Genomic DNA, 19,734 nt, shown 5'->3' with positions numbered 1-19,734 from the left:
CCACTGCTCTCCTCCTCACCACCAGCAGCACGTGGGGCTTGATGGCACTGATGGTCCTGGAAGCTGGGGCACCCAGGACACCAGGGACTCTGCTCTGCAGGGGCACCCACTCTTTTGGGGCTGGTCCCTCCAGTGAAGGTGTGGGGTGAGAGTGGCCCATGGCGGGGAGAGTCCTAATCTTTGGGGGTCACCCTGCAGGGTGAGGCTGTGCCTGTGTCCCCCCATCAGTAAGTGGTGACAGGTGCTTTAATGCCTGGGCTGGCAGCTGCTGCTATCACAGGAGGAGGCAGCTGTGCCATCACAGGAGGAGGCAGCTGTGCCAAAGAGGAAGATGATGATGAGGAGGAGGACAGCTGGGCAGTCGAACCTAGAGGCACCAAGAACAGGGGCCATGGCTGGGGAGTACCCTGGGGTGGGGGTGGCCCTGGCTGTGCACTGGGGACCCTCCTCCACAGGGAGGGACGTCACTCATCTTGCCTGTATTTCCATCACCCAGGGCTCTTCTTTAGCCCTCAGCAGCTGGCCCGTGAACATGGAGGGGAGATATCATGGGATCCCTGTGGAGGTTGGGAGCATCCTGCTCCCTTCCTGCCACCCTGGAGTGCTTTTCTATTGACTGAGAAGCAAACCCCCAAATACCCCACTGGACTGGGGGCTTCCTGAAGAGCCTGAGCAGGACAGGGTTGGGAAGAACCCAGCAGGACAGCAGGGCTGAGCTGCCAGGCTCTGTGGCGTGTGTGTAAAAGAACACACAGGGGTAGGAGGTGCTGGCTCCCCAAACCAACACTGCCTGGGAAGTTGTCCAAGGTTGTGCTGCCATCTCTGTTGGAATGGAATGGGGGGAGTTACTGAGAGGTTCCCCCTCCCTTGAACCCACTGTTCCCCTGTTTCAGCTTACTGAGACTCTCTCCCCTTCCCAGTTCCCACTAAAATAGCACAGGGGGAATCCAAACCGGAACTAAACCAGGGGTGTTTTGCAACCAAGAAAAAAATTAAGCTGAACTCGAGAGCAATGGAAAACCCCTCCTGCCTCTAGGACACTGCTCTGCTTTATGAAGTCAGCCTCATTTTCCCCAGATGAAGATTGCCCCTGCACAGCCCCAGCCAGGCCAGCCCATGGCCCCACTGCACGTCCTGGACAAAGGGTTCCTCCTCGCCCTTCCCAGCCTTGGCTGAGCACTGAGGGTCCCCAACCACACCCACAAAGCCCCAGGGGGCAGGGGGGCTTTTGGTGGGGATGAAGGCTCAAGGGCCGGGTGCCAGGGCAGCAGCATGGCTGGAATGGTGGACACTGGCAGAGTCAGGAAAGCTGCTGTCCCCGACCCAGTCCCCATCCCACAATGGGGATTGTTCTGGAGCTCACGGGCAGGATGCGGCCTGGCCGGCTCCGCGCCTGACTCACATCCTCGCTGCCTGGGAGGGAGCCACATCTCCAGCACACCTTCCCACGGGGCTGGGACATGGGATGGGCGCTGGTGGGGACCCCCTCCACATCTGGGACCCCACTGCCGAGCTGCTCCTCCCAAACAGCCCCTCTGGAAAACCCCATCATCATCCCCCGTCCCTGCGGGACTGGGGAGCGTTTCCTCCCAAAGCAGGTTGGAGCCTCCCGCCGGAGCTGGCGTTCCCGGGGGAAGAGCTGCAGCAGAGCGAGGCGTTTGCACTAAGTGATCACATTTATTTGAATATTTTGCGTGTGTGTGTGTGTGTGTGTGTGTGTGTGTGTGTGTCTAAAATCGGTTACAGAATAAATACCTGTGCCTTATAGCAGGAAGTCCACTTTTTTTTATACAAAGTGCTTGTTACAGGAAGTTGCATCAGCGATATGCAGGAGGGGAGTGCGCTTCGGTCACGCTTCCCCTCCTGAAAACTAGAACAGATTTTTTTTTTAATTTATTTATTTGTGGTTTTTTGTAAAGTTTCTTTTCCCTTTTTTTTTTTTTTTTTTTTTTTTTTGTGCATTAAGTTTCCTGCCATTGTGTATTTACAAATCTCTGAAAGAAGGAAAAAAATGCCAATATGCATGAGAAGTGGCCTTGTAACACAAAAAAAAAAAAAAATCAGCCTTTAAAAAAAAAAGTAACAAACCCAAAATCTACAAGTATCATTTCATACTGAATCAATGATAGATTTTTTCTTTTTTTTTCTTTTTAAAAAGGGAAAGAAAGGGGTTGGGAAAGGGGAAAAACTGAACCAAACCAGAAGAAATGAACTCGGAGAAATAGAAAGAGAGAAGGTGCCATTGTCCCTTCTGAAGTTTTCCAAAGGCAGAGAGGAGCGAGGAAGAGCACAACGCACAGACCCAGATGTCCGACTGAAATCCCCATCAATTTCTTCTCGGTAATTTCTCCCTCGTGTTTACCCAGCGAGGGGCAGGAAGGACTTCCAAAATTAAATTAAAAAAAGGCATTAAAATGAAAAAAAATTATTATTTCATTTTTAAAGGATTTAAAAAAAAAAAAAAAAGAGAGAGATATGATAGAACAACCCTCCCCAAAATCCTGGAGGGGCGTGAGGCAGGGAAAAAATCAGGTTTGATTTAAAAGGGGCAGGGGGGAAAAAAAACCAAAGAAAAGCCAAACCAAACCAGACTTTTCTCTCAGAACACGTCATCGAGCAGGACTCTCCGCAGAGTGTGACGGTTAACTGGTGACGTAGTGTTTGGCCGACGGCTGGCCGTAGACCCTATAGAAATCCTGCCGCCCGTGCTGCTGGGAGGCGTCAATCCATTCCCTCACGGCAAGTCCCGGGAGCGACTGGGGCACGGCGGGGGCGGGCGGCAGCGGGTGGGAGTACTCCTGCGACGACACTGTCCAGGGGAAGTGCCCCGAGCGCGGGTAGGGCTGGTGCCCGCTGTGGTTGGACACCGAGGAACAGTAACAGTTATCCACGGAGCAGACGAGGATTTTGCGCCCGCCGTACTGGGAGAGCACGGACTGCTGAGATGACGTGGTGTTGGGGTAGTGAGATGGGTTGAAGACGGAGCCCGAGTGCACCGGCTGCGGGCCGCTGGGAAGTCCAACTATGTGCTGCGTGGAGCTACAAGGCACCATGGCTTGTGCGGACTGCCCCTCGCCAGCCGAAGCGCCCTGGCTCATGTACTGGCTGGCCACAGTCCCGGACGATGGCTCGAGGAAGCTGCCCTCGGGAAAGGCGGTGGAGTGCTTGCGCTTCTCCGCGCCGGAGTTGCTGACGGTGCAGGGGTACATGGGGATGCTCTGCAGGAAGGGGACGGGGGTGCTCAGAGGACCTGTGCAGGGGAACAGGAGAGAGGGTTGTATTAACACAGCTCCAGGGTGCTCCAGTTGCTGATCCGAAGCTGCAGTGGAGCCCCAGGACCCACATTCCAGCCCTGCATGTGCAGAGGATCCCCCAGCCCGCCCCACCAATGGCAAACCACACACACACAGCCCCGTGCAGGTGGACTTGCAGATTCAGGTCTGGGCCCTTGCCAGTGGGCTCAGAGCAGCCCTGGGCACTGCTCTGCAAACAGCTCATGAACACAGTCCCTAACAGGAGCAGAGTGGGTCAGCCTGGGGGATAAACATGAATCCCCCAAGGAGGGGACTGGGAAGCCTCCACAGGACGTGGTCTGCTCCCAGGCATTGGCTGGGGGCTGTGGGGCCACGCCAGCCCCTGGCTGTCCCTGCCCACATGCTGACCCCCATCTTTCCACTGACTTTTCCTGGCAATGGCCAACCCCCCAAAAGCTCTGTATTTCAGGGTTTTGTGTAACCCCAGAACACAGCCATTTTACAAGACAAGGAAAATGCCCTGGGGAGAGTCTGGCTGGGGAGGGGAATTGGCTGTGTGACTTTCCACGCCCCTGCTGACCACACAGGAGCTCTAAGGGGTCCCTGCCCCAAAGAGCTCTCCCCACCATTTTGAACTGGGATCTGCAGGGCAGCCAGCTATGGACACAGGAGGTAGTCAGGTCCCCCACCCCTGCACCCCTCAGGTTTCACCCCTCACCTTCCAGCAACTTCCTCAGCTGCTTCTCCTTCTTGGCGATCTCATTCAGGAAGAGTTTGGAGTTGAGGTGGCCAATTTTGGGTGGGGGCAGGCTGCCACCTGTACAGTTCTGAGTCCTGTTGGGGATAGCAGGAGAGTGGCATGAGTTACAAGGTAGACTCAGGAGAGGGACAGCTCCTCCCTCCACATCCTCCTGCAGCCAAACCCCCTCCCTATGGCAGAGGACTGAAGTGAACTGGCTGTCTCCGGCAGGCACCTTTCCTGTCCAGTTTTGCTTGGATGTCCTCTGCCAGGGCACACCTTCTGCAGTCCATGTCCCCACTGCAAGGCCATCCCAGCTCACCTCTGCTCTGCTTGTGCTGGCTTTAACCCCCTGCCCTGATTGCCCAGGGGAGCTAGACAGAGCCCGGTACCCCAACCCGGCTGGTCCCACTCTCAGCTCTTCCACAAGCACAACACTTAGTTTCCCCTAGTCCACAGGGAGGACCTCATTCAATGGCTGCATGAGGTGATATTTTATCCTCACAGAGACAGAGGAAGCTGAGCACAGCACATGCCTCTTCCAAACTCTGTTCCATCCCTGGCCCTGGTCTTCCTCTGGATATTGTGCTTCTGCCACCCCTGTGGACACGAACACACCCTTTCCCCCAAACACATCTGTCCCGCTGCGCTTACCTGTCCATTAAGATTTTCACAGACTTGGTGTTCTAGAAATGGAAGGAGAAGCTCTGGTCAGTAAGGCCAATCCCTGCCATGGTGGCCATGCCCCCTTCCAGTATCAGCTTCCATGGCCCCCCAGAAGGAGACAGTCTGACCATGGGCACTGATACCTGAATGGGCTGCTCCAGCCCCATCTCCAGCTGTGGCACCTCCTCATTTGAGGCCAGCACTGAGCCTGCCCCACTTCTCCTTGACTTCTCCCACTGCTGAGCACTCTGGAGGCATCAGCCAGCCCTGCTAATGTCCCCATCCCGCTCCCCACCACACCCCACACCTGTCCAATTCTTCCCACACAACCAAATCTCTCCACAGTCCCCATCCCATCTGGCAAGGGCAGCTTGTTTTACCTTCATGAAGTTGATGTCCTCAGTTTTGTCGAACATGACCTGGACAGAGCTGAGAAGCTTCTTGGCCTCCTGCATGCGCTCATTGAGGTGCAGAACCTGGGCCGCGTTCTCGTTGCAGAACTTGGCCTGGGCCTTGTCCAGGATCTCCATGGTCTTCCGCAGGTCCTCATCCAAGATCTGGTGCATCTTCTCATACTGCAGGCGCACCTCGTCCTTCAGCTGGCTCACCTTCTCCTGTGGGGAGGAGCAGGGTCAGGCCCTCTGTGCCTCTGACCTCTTCCAGGATGTCCCAGGACACCTGGGTCCTTTCTCAGCAGTGGAGAATGCAACCTCAAAGCAGCTCTGCTCTCTTGCAACACCCAGACAGCTCAAACCCTGCTGTCAGCTGTGACACAGGACTTCTATGGGCCAGAGACCCAACAGGGACACTGTGAAGGTTTGATTGATTCAGCAGATTCCTGGATGTACTTCCTGGGGTCAGTGTGGGGATCAGCTCCAGAGACCCAATGCCAAGGAACAACCTGCTGCACCACCAACAGAAGTATGCTCCTCTGAAAAATCCCACCTATGCCCATCTTCATCCTCATCCCCAGCCCCACCCCAGGCTGGAGACACTTCATGTTCCAGAGCCTTTCCCTTCATGCTCTGGGAGGTCAAAGGGCTTTTAGGACCACAAGAACTCCCTTCCTGAGAAAGGCTGAGGACAGGATGGGACATCTGATATTTAAAGACAGCCTTGTTCCTCACATCCCAACTCAACCCAGGACCCAGAAGGCTGCAGAGTAGCTCCAAACACATTTTGTCTCCCAAAATGATGACTGGTGACACTGAAATGGAGGCAGGAAGTCTGTCCAGCTAATCCTCCCCTGCATGCCTGCCTTCCTCCCTGCACACCTGGCTCCTATGTCCCAGGAGCTTGTTCCCACTGTGCCACAGGGTGACAGTGCCTGGGACTGGCTGTGACAGGGTGAAGCTGGTTACCTCGACCAGCCGCTTGTCCGATTCCAGCTTGTAGAGCTGCTCCTCGATGTCCTGCTCCCGCTCCTCCAGGCGGTCCTGCTGCTTCATCAGCATCTTCTGCAGAGACAGGGAAAAGCAGCATCGTCAGAGCCCAGCGGCCACGTGTGCCAGTGAACATCAGTGCTGCCCACACTGGCTCTGCCCACGTGGTTCAGGAGGGGATGGCTTTTTCCCAGCAGGATGCCACTGCCAGGCTGAAAGCCCCCGCACAGCTTGTGGAGCTGGAAACCTGGTTATTTCCATGGCAGAAATGGCAGAGGGGCTGCATGTACTGGGCTGTGTTATCGGCTGGGTTGGGTTCCCTGGAGGGAGGCACCATCTCAGGCAACTTTCTGCAGCCCAGTCAGTGGGGGTGGGTCAGGGCCAAGCCCTGGGGACTGTGGTGGGGACACAGAGAGGCTCATCCCCCACTAAGGCAGCACCATTTTGAGGCCCATCACCCATCGCCAGCAGGCTCCTGCGAGACATCACCACCTCCCTCGTGCTCCCGTACGCCATGCCAAATCCTTTCTCCCTTCCCTGCCTCCCTGACAAGCCCCAGAGCCAATGTCAGCGTAATCTGGAGGGACAGAGTGAGGGGCCTCCCCCCACCACACTGCCAGCCCCTAGCCCCACTCCTTGGGGCTGGGCCTGGGCCATGCACCAAATAACTGGGACAAAACCTTATCCCCAGCTATCAGTGCTTGCGCCTCGCTCCTGCATGATTCCCAGCCAGGAAAAACACACTGCCTATGAGAGACGGGCTCCATCCCTGTGAGGAGCAGGGCTTCCCAAAACACCCCTCAAAATCAACTCCAAATATTCACCCTTCATGTTTACTGGGGGGAAAAGCCAGGACGCCAGCGGGGCGAGGAGAAGGGCTTCACCCAACACAGAGATGTGGCGTTAGAGACTCAACGACGGGGGCGAGATGGAAAGAAACCGGCAGCAAGAATGAATTTCGAGGGGATTATTGCTATTATAAACTGCCACTCGGGAATTTATAATCAAGTAATTAATTCCTGGACGAGGCGGGAGGGGGAGGGCAGCAGAGGCGCTGCCGGGATTAATTGCATTGCAGGGAAAGGCTGTCACCTCCGACTCAATTCAGGAGCAGGAATGCGAAGCCTCCTCCCTCCTGTTGTTTTTCTTAAGGTCTTGGGCACCTCCAGCCTTACTGTCATTGGGCTCTTACCACTAATAATAACGAGGAGCTAAAAAAACCCAGCTTCCCACTCACAGGCACACTCCACATGCATGCCTGGGGCCCACGCATGTGCACCCACCCAGGCACATGCAGACAGACACACAGACAGCACATCCACTGAAATGGGGCCGAGGCGCAGTCACAGCAATGCAGACCCCCAGCCCACGGGGGGACATTTGCTGTCCGTGCGTACAGAAAAGAAACACAGGGGCCTGCAGCATTCAAGGGCATCACTGAAAGCATCCACATGGAGAAAGATTTGAAAAAAAAATTAAAATCTCCCGTTTTCATTGTAAAATGGTTGTTATTTGTACTGCTGCAGCATTAGAAGGCTGCAGTCCACTCCCAGGTTTAACGCAGTGGGAACTGAGCTCTGGAGAGTAAGTGCAACACCACTTGCTTGAACCTTGGAGAACCAAGGGTGCAGGCAGGAACTGTGTCCTAGGTCCTGTGCCAGCAGCCAGGCCTAAGTGTAGAACTGCTGGAGGCTTCTCTAGGGGCTTGGACAGGGTTTTGGATCAAGCACCAGGCAGAATTGTGGAGCAGGTAGACAATAGACCCGTGTAGGTGGACAGAGAGTGGCAGGCAACAAGACTGCTCCTGGGCTCCAGAGAAAGTGATGCCTTTCCAACAGCACTGTTTGCAGGAGGCCAGTTGAATGTGGGAGTTGGGCAAGCTGAGCAGTGCAGGCTGAGCTGCTCACGCCCCACGCTGGGCAGCCAAAGGACACAGTGAGCTTTGCACTGAGCCCTTCCCTCCAGCTCCCTCCCTGCCACAGATTCGCCATCTCCACCAGGAACAGCCAGACCCATCCCACACCAGCCCACCAGGAGGATGGCCAAATCTAGCCAGACCCTCGGGAGCAGCCCAATCCTCTGCCTGACTTCCCTGTCTGCCAGCTGGGACAGGTGTGGGTAAAACACACAGGACAGGATGCGAGGCTGACAGCTCGCTGGACACAGAGGCCAAATCCCCATCCCACTCTTGTACCCACCAGGTATCTGACATACCCGAGGCAGCACTGCCCTTCCCCCCGATGCTGCCAGGATGCTCTTGCAGGGGAAAGCAGGGGTTCCTATCACTGGCAGATGCCAGGTGGGCAGAGGCCACCCTGCCAGCCCCACTGGTGTGAGGGACCCCAAGGGAGGCACCGAACAGCCCCGGACATGCACGTACCATCGCCCTGCAGCTGCCGTGGCAGAGCTGCCAACCTTTGTGTTTTGTAACCAACCTCAGGCTGATTCCACTCCAGGAATCATGCAATTATGTGAAATCACAAATATACATATGAACATATGTAAAAATAACTTTTTATACATATAAATTAATTTAATATCCCCTCACAGCTGAAAAAAGTGACCAAAATCCAACCTAAAGCCATAGAAATCAGAGAGAATAGAGGACATGCAGTGCTTTCTTTAAACCTCATATTTGAGCCACTCTCTTGATTTTAGGGTGATTTAAAAACTGTACATGCCTGACATTGCAGTGGAATGGGAGGGCTTTTCACCCATGGCAACAAAACCTTAACAAGACACAAGGGTATGAACTACCCCTTCTGGCACCGAGGGGCAAAATCTCACTGTCTATGCAGCACAGGCTGAATTCCTTAGGTATTTTGAAAAGGAAAATATATCCCTTCCCCTTCCATCCCCTCCCAAATCTGGCATTTCTGAAGTCATGAACCCCTCCTCCTTCAGGATCAGAATTTCTCGGGGTAATTTCTCATATTTCATGCATGACCTTGATGCTGGGAGAGCCGAGGCTCCCTCCGTACAGGCACCCTTCCCAGGCTGCGAGCAGCTCTGATCCCAGTTTGTCTGTTCCGAGACACGTCGCCAGTTTGCGAAACGCATGCTAAAAATGCTTCTTATTCCAACATCAGCTGTGAGTGAATTCATCTCATTAATTAATAAATTAATCTGCAGCTGGGCTAAGTGGCTGGTCCACCATGACCCTGTAGGCCCCAGTGAGACAGGGACAGTTCATGGACACCAGCTTATTCTGCAGGAGATGAACACAATCTCCCTCCTCCTCAGGGGAAACAATGAAACATGGGTACAAAAGGGCTGAGAGCTCACAAACACACCGTGGGCATCAACCCTGCAAGGGAGCTGCACCACCAAAGGTGGAAGGACAAAGGAGGGAAAATTATTGTTCTCTTCCCTTCGGGAGTGAGGGTGCACTCCTCCCGTGCAGGCAGGGGAGGGTGATTCCTGAGCAGCCATTGTGGCAAGTCAGATGGGTTTGGGGTATCAAGGTCATGCACTGGGAGTGAAACACTGCCTGGAGGGACACCTCTGCAGGAAGGAAAGCAAGCACTGCAAGGTTTCATTGCAGAGAGGATGCACACAGCTGGTCCCCATGGGATTGTGCTGGGGGAAGGCTTGCTGACCATGGCTACCCACAGCACTTACTGGGAGGAAATCACCACCAGGGAAACCACGTTTGCCCTGCCTGCACCTTACTGCACCTCCTGCTCAGTCCCCACAGACTGTGTGCTGACCCCAGCTCCCAATGGCTGCCCCAGAATGAGACACATCCACCCTGCCAGGCAGGGCATGGGGACATGTCTGCTGGGGGACCAGGGCAGTCACAACAGAAAACTTCTGCAACACTGAATGCCTGCAGCGACAAGACAGGAAGATAATAATAAAGAGTTTAACAGCTCTGATGATACAGGTCATCAATGCTTCTCATCCAAGAGCCATTGCATGGTTGCAGCACCACAAGCCTCAGATGTGTTACACACAGGGGTCCAGCTCAACCAGCTGGGAAAACCCCCACTGTAAAGGGGGGCACTGGGGTGTAGGAAGGAGGTCACACCCACCCAAGACCTCTCAGGCAGGGAGCAATCTGTAGGCAAGATATCTCCCCAGACTTGTCTTAGTCTGGTCTCAACACTGTGCTCTCCAAAAGGGCAGAGCTAAGCCTGTGGTCACTACTGAGCCCACAGTAACAGTTGATTATGGCCCTGCTCTGCATGAGGCCCAGCACTCCCTTCATCCTCCCTTTGCAGCCCCCAGAAGCCCTTTGCCCTGGGGCCAGCATTGGGGCAGCAAAATCCCATGATATGCCCCAAGGTTTTGTGTTCTTTGAGACTGGTCAGGGCCCTTGTGTACCTCCCAGGGAGAGCTGGCAGGGAGAGCCTCTGGCACCCCTTCCCTGGGGGCTCAAGTGATCACCAGCCCCTGCCCAACTCCCAGCAGGATCAGGAAGGAGCCTGGCAGCTTCACCAGAGGCAGAGCGGTGCCCCATGACCTGCTGAGCTGCTGTGGTTTTAAACAAGAGCTGGAGGAGTGAAAAGCCTTACTGCGTTCATAGGGCAAATAGAGCTGTGCAGCTTTTCTGAAGTCCAATAAGCACTGTGCATCCTTCAGGGCCATTCACCTTGCAAGAGCAACCAAGTGCCCACACACTGACCTATGGGATGCTTACAGGATGCTAATTCCCAATAAATTCAGCTGAAACTGTCTGTGGGTTTGGAGGGTACCACAGCAGGGCAGGTGGACAAACCTCAGGAGTGCACAGCCCTCATTCCCATAGGAAACTGGGGGAGCAGAGAGCCAGACTGCCCCACAGAGCACCTTTAACCACAGCTGGACAGCTGGCCCAGGACAGGCACACTCACTTCTCTGCCTCTCTCCTTCCTCCTCCTCTGCTCCCAGGCCTTCCCCTCGCCGCCAAATCCCAGCCACCAAGTGAATAAGGACATTGTTTGCAGTCACCGGAAAGCCAGAATGGAGGGAGCAGCTTGGAGCATGAGGGGCAGGAAGGGTGAGGAGGAGGAGGAAGGTGGAACCGGAGTGAGGAAGCCCCACAGGGCAGATGCCTGTTGTGGGAATGGCTCCAGACACCTGCAGCTCAGCTCAGGGACCGGGATCAAGAGCACCCATTGAGACACACGTCCCAGCACGTTGCTGGAGACGGGCCTGAAGTCACAGTGACTGAATTTTAATGCACCAAAAGCCCTGGACCAAGGAGGCGAGTGCCTTTTGCCTCCCCAGGCCTCCCACACACAGGCTTCCCTCTCGCCAGCCCCGCTCCACTGTCAGCTGGACCGTTTTCTCAGAAAAACCTACGCAATGAGCTATTTTCATCCCTCCTGAAAGTGTCACCCCACCTGCTAAAACATCAGAACCTTGACACTGTGCACATCTGGGGCACAGCACCCCAGTGCCCCCAAAAACAAGACTGCAAACCATGAGATCATGCACTGCGCACTGCCACAGCCCAAACCCCCTGGAGCATCCCTCCCACCTGCTGGTGGCCTCCTGCTGACCAGACCCAGGCAAAACCAGTTCCTTCAAACTCCCCACAGCCTTCACAACACTCGCAGGAGGTTGATCCACTTAAAGGGGAAGGAAGGAAATGCTTTCTGGTTGGGGTTTCATCTTGCACACATTTACAGTAAGCACCAGGCAGAAGGGAAGGTCTCCAGCCAGAGCACGAGGTCTTGCCTCCCCTGGCCAGCCGAGCATACACAGTGCTCCAGGCTTTGGCTTTTCTCACGGCGCTCCCTGTGCAGATATCAGGCTCATTTATCCTCAACAGGGGAAGGAAGAGGGGAGGAACAGCCTGAGATATTAATAGCTGCCCTTGCTAGGAAGGGATGGAAGCAGCAGCCATGCAGTGAGCAGGAACCAGAGACCCCCTCTCCAGCCCTGAGGAATCCCTGAGCACCAGGAGAGCTGGTGCTCTATAGAAAAGCACTGAAGGCCAAATATTCAGCGCCAGCTTGGGGGAACAGGATGCACAGTGCCTCTTGCAAGAGGAGCTCTCCATCCTGTTCCCACGCTGGAGTGGGTGAAGATGCCTCCTGTTTGTCCACATCACCCTGTGAGATGCTGCCTGGCCCCTGAGACTTCCCTGGAGAAGAAACCATCAAGCTTAGACCTATATCTCATCTCCACTGGCTACCCCCACAGGCACAACCCCATGTGCCTGTGCTCACCCCAGCACAGGGCATCCCTGCAGCACAACTGCCAGGCAAGGATTTCTGGAGGTCAGGAAATGGGGACCTATTCTGTGTCACAAAGCGACCTTCAGGAGGATATTGAGGATGCTAATTCACCTTCCTGGGCCTCTGTGCATCCCCCTGCTCATCACAGCAATGGGAATTACTTCATGCTGTGCCTCTCACACAAATAGGGGAAAGAGGCTGGAGCTCTACCTATAATTTTTGGACTCCAAGCCATGGCCCAGCTGCCACTGTTGTCAGTGTCCTTGGGAGCAGGGATGAAGATTTACTTCAAGAGGAAAAGGAGGATAAGGGAGATTAAGGAGCAGAGAGACAAGGCCAGTGGATGGAGACACATCACCTCACTACCAGCCACCCTACAAGTCCTGGAGGAAGGAGCCTTCCTCCTACTGGGTGTCCAGTACGGCTGGTGCACTCCTCAAAACAGAGGCTCCCTCCATGCAAAGCACAAGAGGCAGTGAAAGCAGAGCAAACTGCCTCTGCCAGACCTGGGGCTCAAGACTCATTCACAACATGTGCAGAAGAGGAAAAAAGGAGCTGGAAATGCACCAGGAAGACAAATACCAGGACAAGAAGCTAGTTTGCATGCCGAGCATACAGCCAGGCGAGTCATGACTGATGCTGCTGGCTCCACAGGACAAAGATGAGCCTTGCTGATAGAATCATAGAATCATAAAATCATTAGGATTGGAAAACTCCTCCAAGATCTTTGAGTTCAACCTATGACTGAACACCACCTTGTCAACTAAACCATTAGCACTAACAGCCATGTCCAGTCATTTATTGAACACTTGCAGGGATGGCGACTCCACAACCTCCCTGGGCAGCCCACTCTAGGCTTAACCTCCCTTTTAGTGAAGAAATTCTTCCTGATGCCAAACACGAACCCTCCCTAGCACAGCTTGAGGCTGGTTCTTGTCACTTGTTGTCTGGGAGAAGAGGCCCACCCCCGCCTTGCTACACACTCCTTTCAGGCAGCTGTAGAGAGTGGTAAGGTTCCCCTGTTTCTCCAGGCTAAACACCTCCAGCTCCCTCAGCCACTCCTCACAGGACTTGTGCTCCAGGTCCTTCACCAGTTCTGTTGCCCTTCTCTGGACTTACTCCAGCACCTCAATATTTCTCTTGTAGCGAGGGGTCCAAAACTGAACATGAGATTTGAGGTACTGTGCTGAGTACAGGGGGATGATCACAGTCTTGGTCCTGCTGGCCACAGCACTGCTATACAAGCCAGGATGCCACTGACCTTCTTCCTCTTGGCCACCTGGGCAACTGGCTCATGATCCTCAGCTTTCCAGCCACTCTGCCCCCCAGCCTGTAGCACTGGGTGGAGTATTGTGATCCAAATACAGGATCCAGCACTTCACTTTGCTGAACCTCATACAACTGGCCTTGGCCCATTGATTCAGCCTATCCAGATCTCTCTGTAGAGCCTTCCTAATATTAAACAAGACTCATCCGAAAACTGAGTCTTGGGGAACCTCACTAGTGACTGTGCCTTTGGCCAGTAGAGCCAATTCCTGCCCTGTATCTGCCAGGAGAGACAGCATCCCGTGGGTGAAAATGCTCCCACACTGTGTCCCAATGCCACAGGGACAACAGATGCATTTGGGTGGTGCAGGAGCAAGATAGAAAGACCACCTCTGAGGGCTGGGGCTGCAGGCATAACCAGGCCCTCAGGGCAGTGAGGAACTCAAGAAATTTCTTTTCTTTCTGCTGGGAAGGGAGGGAGAAGAGATCCCCACCCAGGCCTGGGTGTGAACACTGGCCAGCAGTCCAGCCCAGCCAGTTTTGGGCGGGAGGACAGTGCAGGCCACCTTGGCATGGGAGTGAGGAGAGCCAGGGAGAGTCACAGGGCTCAGCTCTGTGTTTATGAAAGACAAGGTCTGCATCTTCTTTGCCATCAGGGGTGCAGAGGAGGAGCTCTTTCCCCCACCTCTTTCAGTTTCAGGGGGCAAATGTACAGGTTTAGGGCTGCTTATAAATTAGTGCCAAAATTCACCCTGCTGCTGACCCATCTCCAGCACAGGGCTCTGGCTGCAGGCCCTGGCACAAACCTGCCCTGCCCAGCACCAAATGCCCTTTGAGTAACCAACTCAGGAGCACCAGCACTGGGACACTGCAGAGAAAGTGCAGGGGTTTGCAACATCCAGAAAGTTTCAGACACCCAGACCCAAGTGCCTTAAGCAACTGTTTCCAGGCACTTGGGAGCTCAGACTGACACCGACACCTGGAGCACAACTGGTCCCCATGACCAGTGCTGCCTTGTGCTTCATCCCACCATGCCAGAAAATAAAATCTGGGTCTGTAGCTATATTGAGTGGGATTCACCAGATTTCACAGTTTCTCAGAGCCTAAAAGATCATGTAATAAGTCCTGCCCTTTCTGCCTTCAGCACACTCTGTGCTTGTGGTTTCTCAAATGCCTCAATCGATTTATATGGACATTAGGGGGGCCCTACCATCCTTTTCTCCCTCATGTCTGTTTTCATACATCTGCCCCTTCCCAACCACAGATACAGATAAAAAATTCATCCAGAAAAAAAGAGCAGTCTGCCTTTGGTGGGATCATCTCCCTCAGCTGGCTCTCAGAAGTGCTCTGCCAGCTCCAGTGGTGGCAGTCTGGGCTGCAAAGAGAGATCACTCAGTGCTGAAACTCAGCTGAATCACGAAGTCCTGTTCCTCACACAAGCCCTATTGCTCTGACATATCATTTCTCAGTCGCTCCTCCCATAAGCCCCATAAAAAATTCAACAGGCTTTGGCAGCACACCCAACCCTGCCTCGATCTGCTGCCGTCCCAGTCTTGTCTAGCTCTGTTGAATTCCACGATCTTCCCAATGTGACAAAATCTCAGGCTCTCAGCCAGTTGTCCCCAAACTGTGACTGGGGGAATGGCTTGCCTTACAAAGGAGCCATCCTGAAAAGACCCATCCTATTGCTTGGCAGCAAACCTATCCCCATCTGCAAGCCCTGCAAAATTGAGAAACCCTCACTCCCCCTTCCAAATAAACATCTTGGATTCAAGATCCAGCTGGCCTGTGTGATCTCAGAGCCTTCTCCCTGCAGGGGTGAAACACAGCCAGCCTTGCTCCCACTACAGGCTGAGCAGCCTGTCCCCTGCCCAGACCTCCACTCCACACTCACCAGGCTGAGTCCTGCCATGGGAAGACCTGAGCTCTGAACAACAGCCCCTTTGGCTTCCCACCCCCCTGATTTCTAGTTTCTGCTCTGGAGAGAGCCTGGCACGAGGATCTGGAAGCATAAACAGGTTTTGCAGGGAACTCAGAGGAGCAGAGCAGCAGCAGCAATACCCACGTGCACCCATGTCCTGGCCATGAGACCACTGGCAATGACCTGCAGCCACATGCCCCATCAGTGTCACATTTGGTGAGGCAAAGACAAGGGGTCCAGCTGCACAAAACAGCTCTCCAGACTCAGGCAGCACTAGAAAGAAAACCCTTCTTTGATTTAAAGGACATGATTTTATTTTTTTTCCCTCCCAACTGATTTAGTTAAACTTCCAACCGCTCAAGGCTATTTTAATTTGTACTGGTAAGTTAAATCAACACAAACAAGGGCAGGACAGGTTTATATGCACCTCTATTATTGGCCTACACCAACTAGAGTGCAGCCACATTTCTCCAGGCAGCTTTTTTTTTCTCTAATAAAGATAAGGGGGACGTTTTTGTGCACCTCCAACTGACAAATGGAGCTGAAAGTGAATTGGGAGTCAAAGCCTTGAAGAAAGTCAAGGTGACTTATGCGCCAATAGGCTGGATTCAAAGAGCTTTGCAAAAATGCAGATCAACTAACAAGATTTATAAAACTCGTTAGGGGCTTAGAGGTCGCTTAATTCTCAAAGGTGCCAAGGAAAGTGCCTGACTCACAGAAGGATGGATGGGGCTTACAGAGGTGGCTATCTCAACCTTTCAGTTGCTTCAGGAAAAGCGGACTCAATTTCTCTTGGAAATGAGGTTTTGACATGCCAAGACGTTTACTGTGAGCCTTGGCTCCTCCATCACTTACTTTAAAGAAAAAGAAACCAAGTCCTTTGCTGCAGACAACTGCTACAAACATCTACCAAAAGCCACAGCAGAATCTGCTGCTTCAGCTCACCAGCGACAGACACCACCCAGAGGAGTAAAAGACCAGATTCAGTACACAAGCTGGAAAAAACAGAAGGGGTAAAAAGACTTTGCACTTCTACAGCTCCCCAGTGCCTGGCATTTTGCAGGCTGGAAGCAGCCTGTCGGCACCTGTGGGCAGCCAAGGAAACATACATCAAGTCCATCCACCCCAGTGACCAGGACCACAGTCTGCTGAACACCAAGGACCCTCCACTGACTCCCTGCTGGGTTTTTTCTCTTCCCAATTTTTATTTTTTTGGGTGAGGTGGCTGTTGAGAATCTGAAAGCCCGGATTATAATCTTTATGAATCCCATAGTTAGATCGCGCTGAACAGCAGCCCAGCAATACCAGATGTTCAAACAAAGCTGCCAACCGACAGCTGTCTGCAGCTTGCAGCGTGTTTTTACTTTAAAATGCAAAATGATACCAATCTATATTAAAAGAGAGACGTTCAGAGCCTTGCGATAGCAGCTGAAGCCGCGGATATTGCTCTTTCAGGGTGTGGCAGCAGAAGGAAATATCTCAAAAACTACTGCTTAAGCCACCCTCCCAGCCCCCCCAAATCCTGGCCCCTTTCCTAATGGTTAAGAGACTCACGTTACTGCCTGAGTGCCGTGAATGTACCAGTGCGTGTCCAAACAAGCCAGCAAAAAGAAAAATGCAGCATGAACAAACACCATCTAACGAAGGATGCCAGAACGAATCCAGGCGCTGCCCACACCTGGCTCTCAGCGGCACGGGGAGGACAAAGTGACACATGGGGGGACAGAGGGAACCAGTCCTGGGGTGGAGGGTGCAGCCCCTCCTGCACCAGTGACAGTGGGACAGCACAGCACTGCCTGTGGAAGCGTGGGATGGAGGGGCAGATTCCAATGCTCTGGCCCATCTGCCCAGCGTCTCACCTCAGGCTGTCCCACATCCCTCTAAAACACACAGGCATGCTCTGGCCCCACTGGAGAAACTCTGCCTGAGTCTCCTTGATGTGAAGCAGGTTTTCAACTTGCATTGCTTTGTACTTGTATTTCCTAGGCTGGCTGGGACCAGGCACAAAGCCCTACACCCTGCAACCTTTTCTGCATACCAGCAGCTGGAGAAGGCAAGAACTGAAGCTCAGCCTTGCTCTTCATTATTTCTCCCTCTGGAAATACAACCACCCCCAACACATATTGGGAATGGCGAGTTCCGAATACACTAGGCATGGCACAGTACTCCTGGCTTGCAGGAATTGTGCAAAAAGGGCGCTGACTTACTCGAACGTGACGTCCCAAATTCCCCACCAGCCGCGATCACAGGAAATCTTTGGGACCGGTCCCAAGGCTGCCTCATTGTGCTCGGAGCAGCAACAGCATGAATGAATCATGCTCCTCAACGTGACACCCAGCTCCCAGCAACGTACTCGGGACCAAAATATTTACGTTGCAAATGAGTAAGAATAGGACCAGATCCCCTCCCCAGCCTGGTGACATAAAAAGGCCAACCTGGTCTTCCATTGAGCAAGTGGGTGGCAGAAGGATAGGAAAACAGGAGGCAGAGACCAGTCCCATTTCTTGCAGCCTGGCTCTGCCCAGCGATGCTGAATCAGAGCCCTTCCCAGTTACAGCAAAACCCCAAAGTGGCAAGTACGGAGACTAAGATCCCCACAGTACCACGCTCCCTCTGGGGGACACGTGAGGGAGCATGCTGGGACCTGTAGTTTCTAGCGAGCCAGCTGCAAAATGCCATTCCCCAGTAAACACATCTCAAATTAAAGTGATGCAAGGCCCCCAAACTCCTGGCAGGGTGCCAGCCAGCCAGCTCCTTGTTGGCAGGCACTTGGCCAATTCCCATGTGTTGCACTAGCCCCTTTCCAAGGAAAAGCCAAGAGCCCACACCCCACAAATCGCCTTGCAGCTGACCTGCAGCCTGCCCTTTCCAAAGTGACGTGTCTGCACAGACAGCAGGATGCTCCCAGAGCTCTGGTGCAGCCCTGGCCTGCAGGAGACATCACCCCTGCTCCTGCCTTGCTGTTGAACCTCTCCACCTTTGCTTCTTGGCACTGTGATGCCAACCCCAAAGCAAGATGCTGTATCCAGTTTTGGTCAAAATTCAGCTACATAAAGCCCAACAATGCATCCCTCGAGGGGTCCCAAAAAGATGCCACTGAAGCAGAGTCTTAGGCAGCAAAAAGCAACACGCTGGTGTGGTGTTTTCAGCAGAGTAACACAAGCAGGCAGAACTCCACCGAATCACCATACCACTAAGGCTGGGGACAGCCACCTCCTCACAGCATCCCAGATGGGCACACAGCTACCCCAGGAGTGCTGTCACCCTGTGCTCCAGCAAGACCAGACCATACGTCATCCCCTGGGGAACGTGGCACCCCTCTCCTTGCCCGCTCACCCTCCCTGCTGCGGAGGAAATCGTGCGCCCGGCTGATGTCAGGAGGCATCACTTCACACAAAGGCCAGGCTTCCTGGCGGGGAAGGGGTGGGGGAGTGGGGAGGAAGGGGAAGAGGAGCCCGGGGCAAAGGCAAACGGCATCTACATCTTCTTGTGTGCGCAAAAGGGGCAGCAGCAGGAGACAACATGGCCCCTTCTACTTCAATCGCCTCTGCACCCAGGAAAGAAGCAACATCGTATTTCCTAGTGCCCTTCACAGGAGCCACAGCATGACCCTGCCCTGCACCCTGTGCACTCCTTTAAGAACGCACTGAAAAGAAGAGACTTCAGTTCATTTTAATTTGTTCCTGCAAATAAATAATTTTCTCCATGCCAGGCTATGGCTGTTGCCAACCAGGGGACAAAGCTCCCTGCTTAGCACCCAACCAGGAGAAAAAACACTTCTATGACAAGATCTAACATCAGCACCCCCAAAATCAGCATGAGCATGCACCCCCCACCTGTCCCCTGCTCATGGGTGGCTAAATACTCATGGTACCCATTAATTGATAAATACAGATAAAAGTAACGTACTGAGACCAAAGGCAAGAGTAATCAGCAGCCCTCATTTCTCAAACTCCTCTCCCCAGTATGCTCCCCAAAGCCAAGCATCATTACAAAACACGGCATATCATGGTACCTACAGCATCAATATGACCTTCTCAGATGCTTCAGCATCTCCTCTCTTCCTCTATCTCCTGCAGTCCTGCTCACCCCCAGGCAGTGAAAGAGGCTGGTGGCCAGCACCAGACGACATTGCTTTTGTCCCCAACTCAGCCACTCTCTCAAGGACAGGAGCACTCTGGACCAGATGCACAGGGACCAGTGAAGAGGGCTCAGCTGCAGGGGACCTGCAGGATGTGGTCGATGTTGATTGAATAGGGAAATCACTGATATTTCAGAGGGCAGCCAGGGAAGGTGGATTTTGGATGTGGGCACTGCCAGAGAATAACTATAAAGGAGC

The 19,734-nt window shown here is 53.6% G+C and overlaps 1 protein-coding gene across 1 annotated transcript in view; it reads right to left on the bottom strand.

Annotated features, from left to right (window-relative positions):
- Positions 1-1,664: 1,664 nt before the first annotated feature.
- The window catches only part of TRIM8 (tripartite motif containing 8), a 29,851-nt gene continuing 11,781 nt past the window's right edge, over positions 1,665-19,734 (bottom strand). Inside the window, exons 3-7 of the mRNA XM_056495217.1 lie at positions 6,021-6,116; positions 5,040-5,273; positions 4,648-4,679; positions 3,973-4,088; positions 1,665-3,250 (exon numbers count right to left, since the gene is read on the bottom strand). Of these exons, the coding sequence (XP_056351192.1) occupies positions 2,643-3,250; positions 3,973-4,088; positions 4,648-4,679; positions 5,040-5,273; positions 6,021-6,116 (1,086 nt within the window). The 3' untranslated portion in view covers positions 1,665-2,642. The remainder of the gene's footprint in view (positions 3,251-3,972; positions 4,089-4,647; positions 4,680-5,039; positions 5,274-6,020; positions 6,117-19,734) is intronic.

This window comes from Oenanthe melanoleuca, chromosome 6 (assembly GCF_029582105.1).
Source record: "Oenanthe melanoleuca isolate GR-GAL-2019-014 chromosome 6, OMel1.0, whole genome shotgun sequence".
NCBI lineage: Eukaryota > Metazoa > Chordata > Aves > Passeriformes > Muscicapidae > Oenanthe > Oenanthe melanoleuca.
Note: the sequence above shows the minus strand (reverse complement) of the source record. Positions and strands in the feature narration are given on the sequence as shown.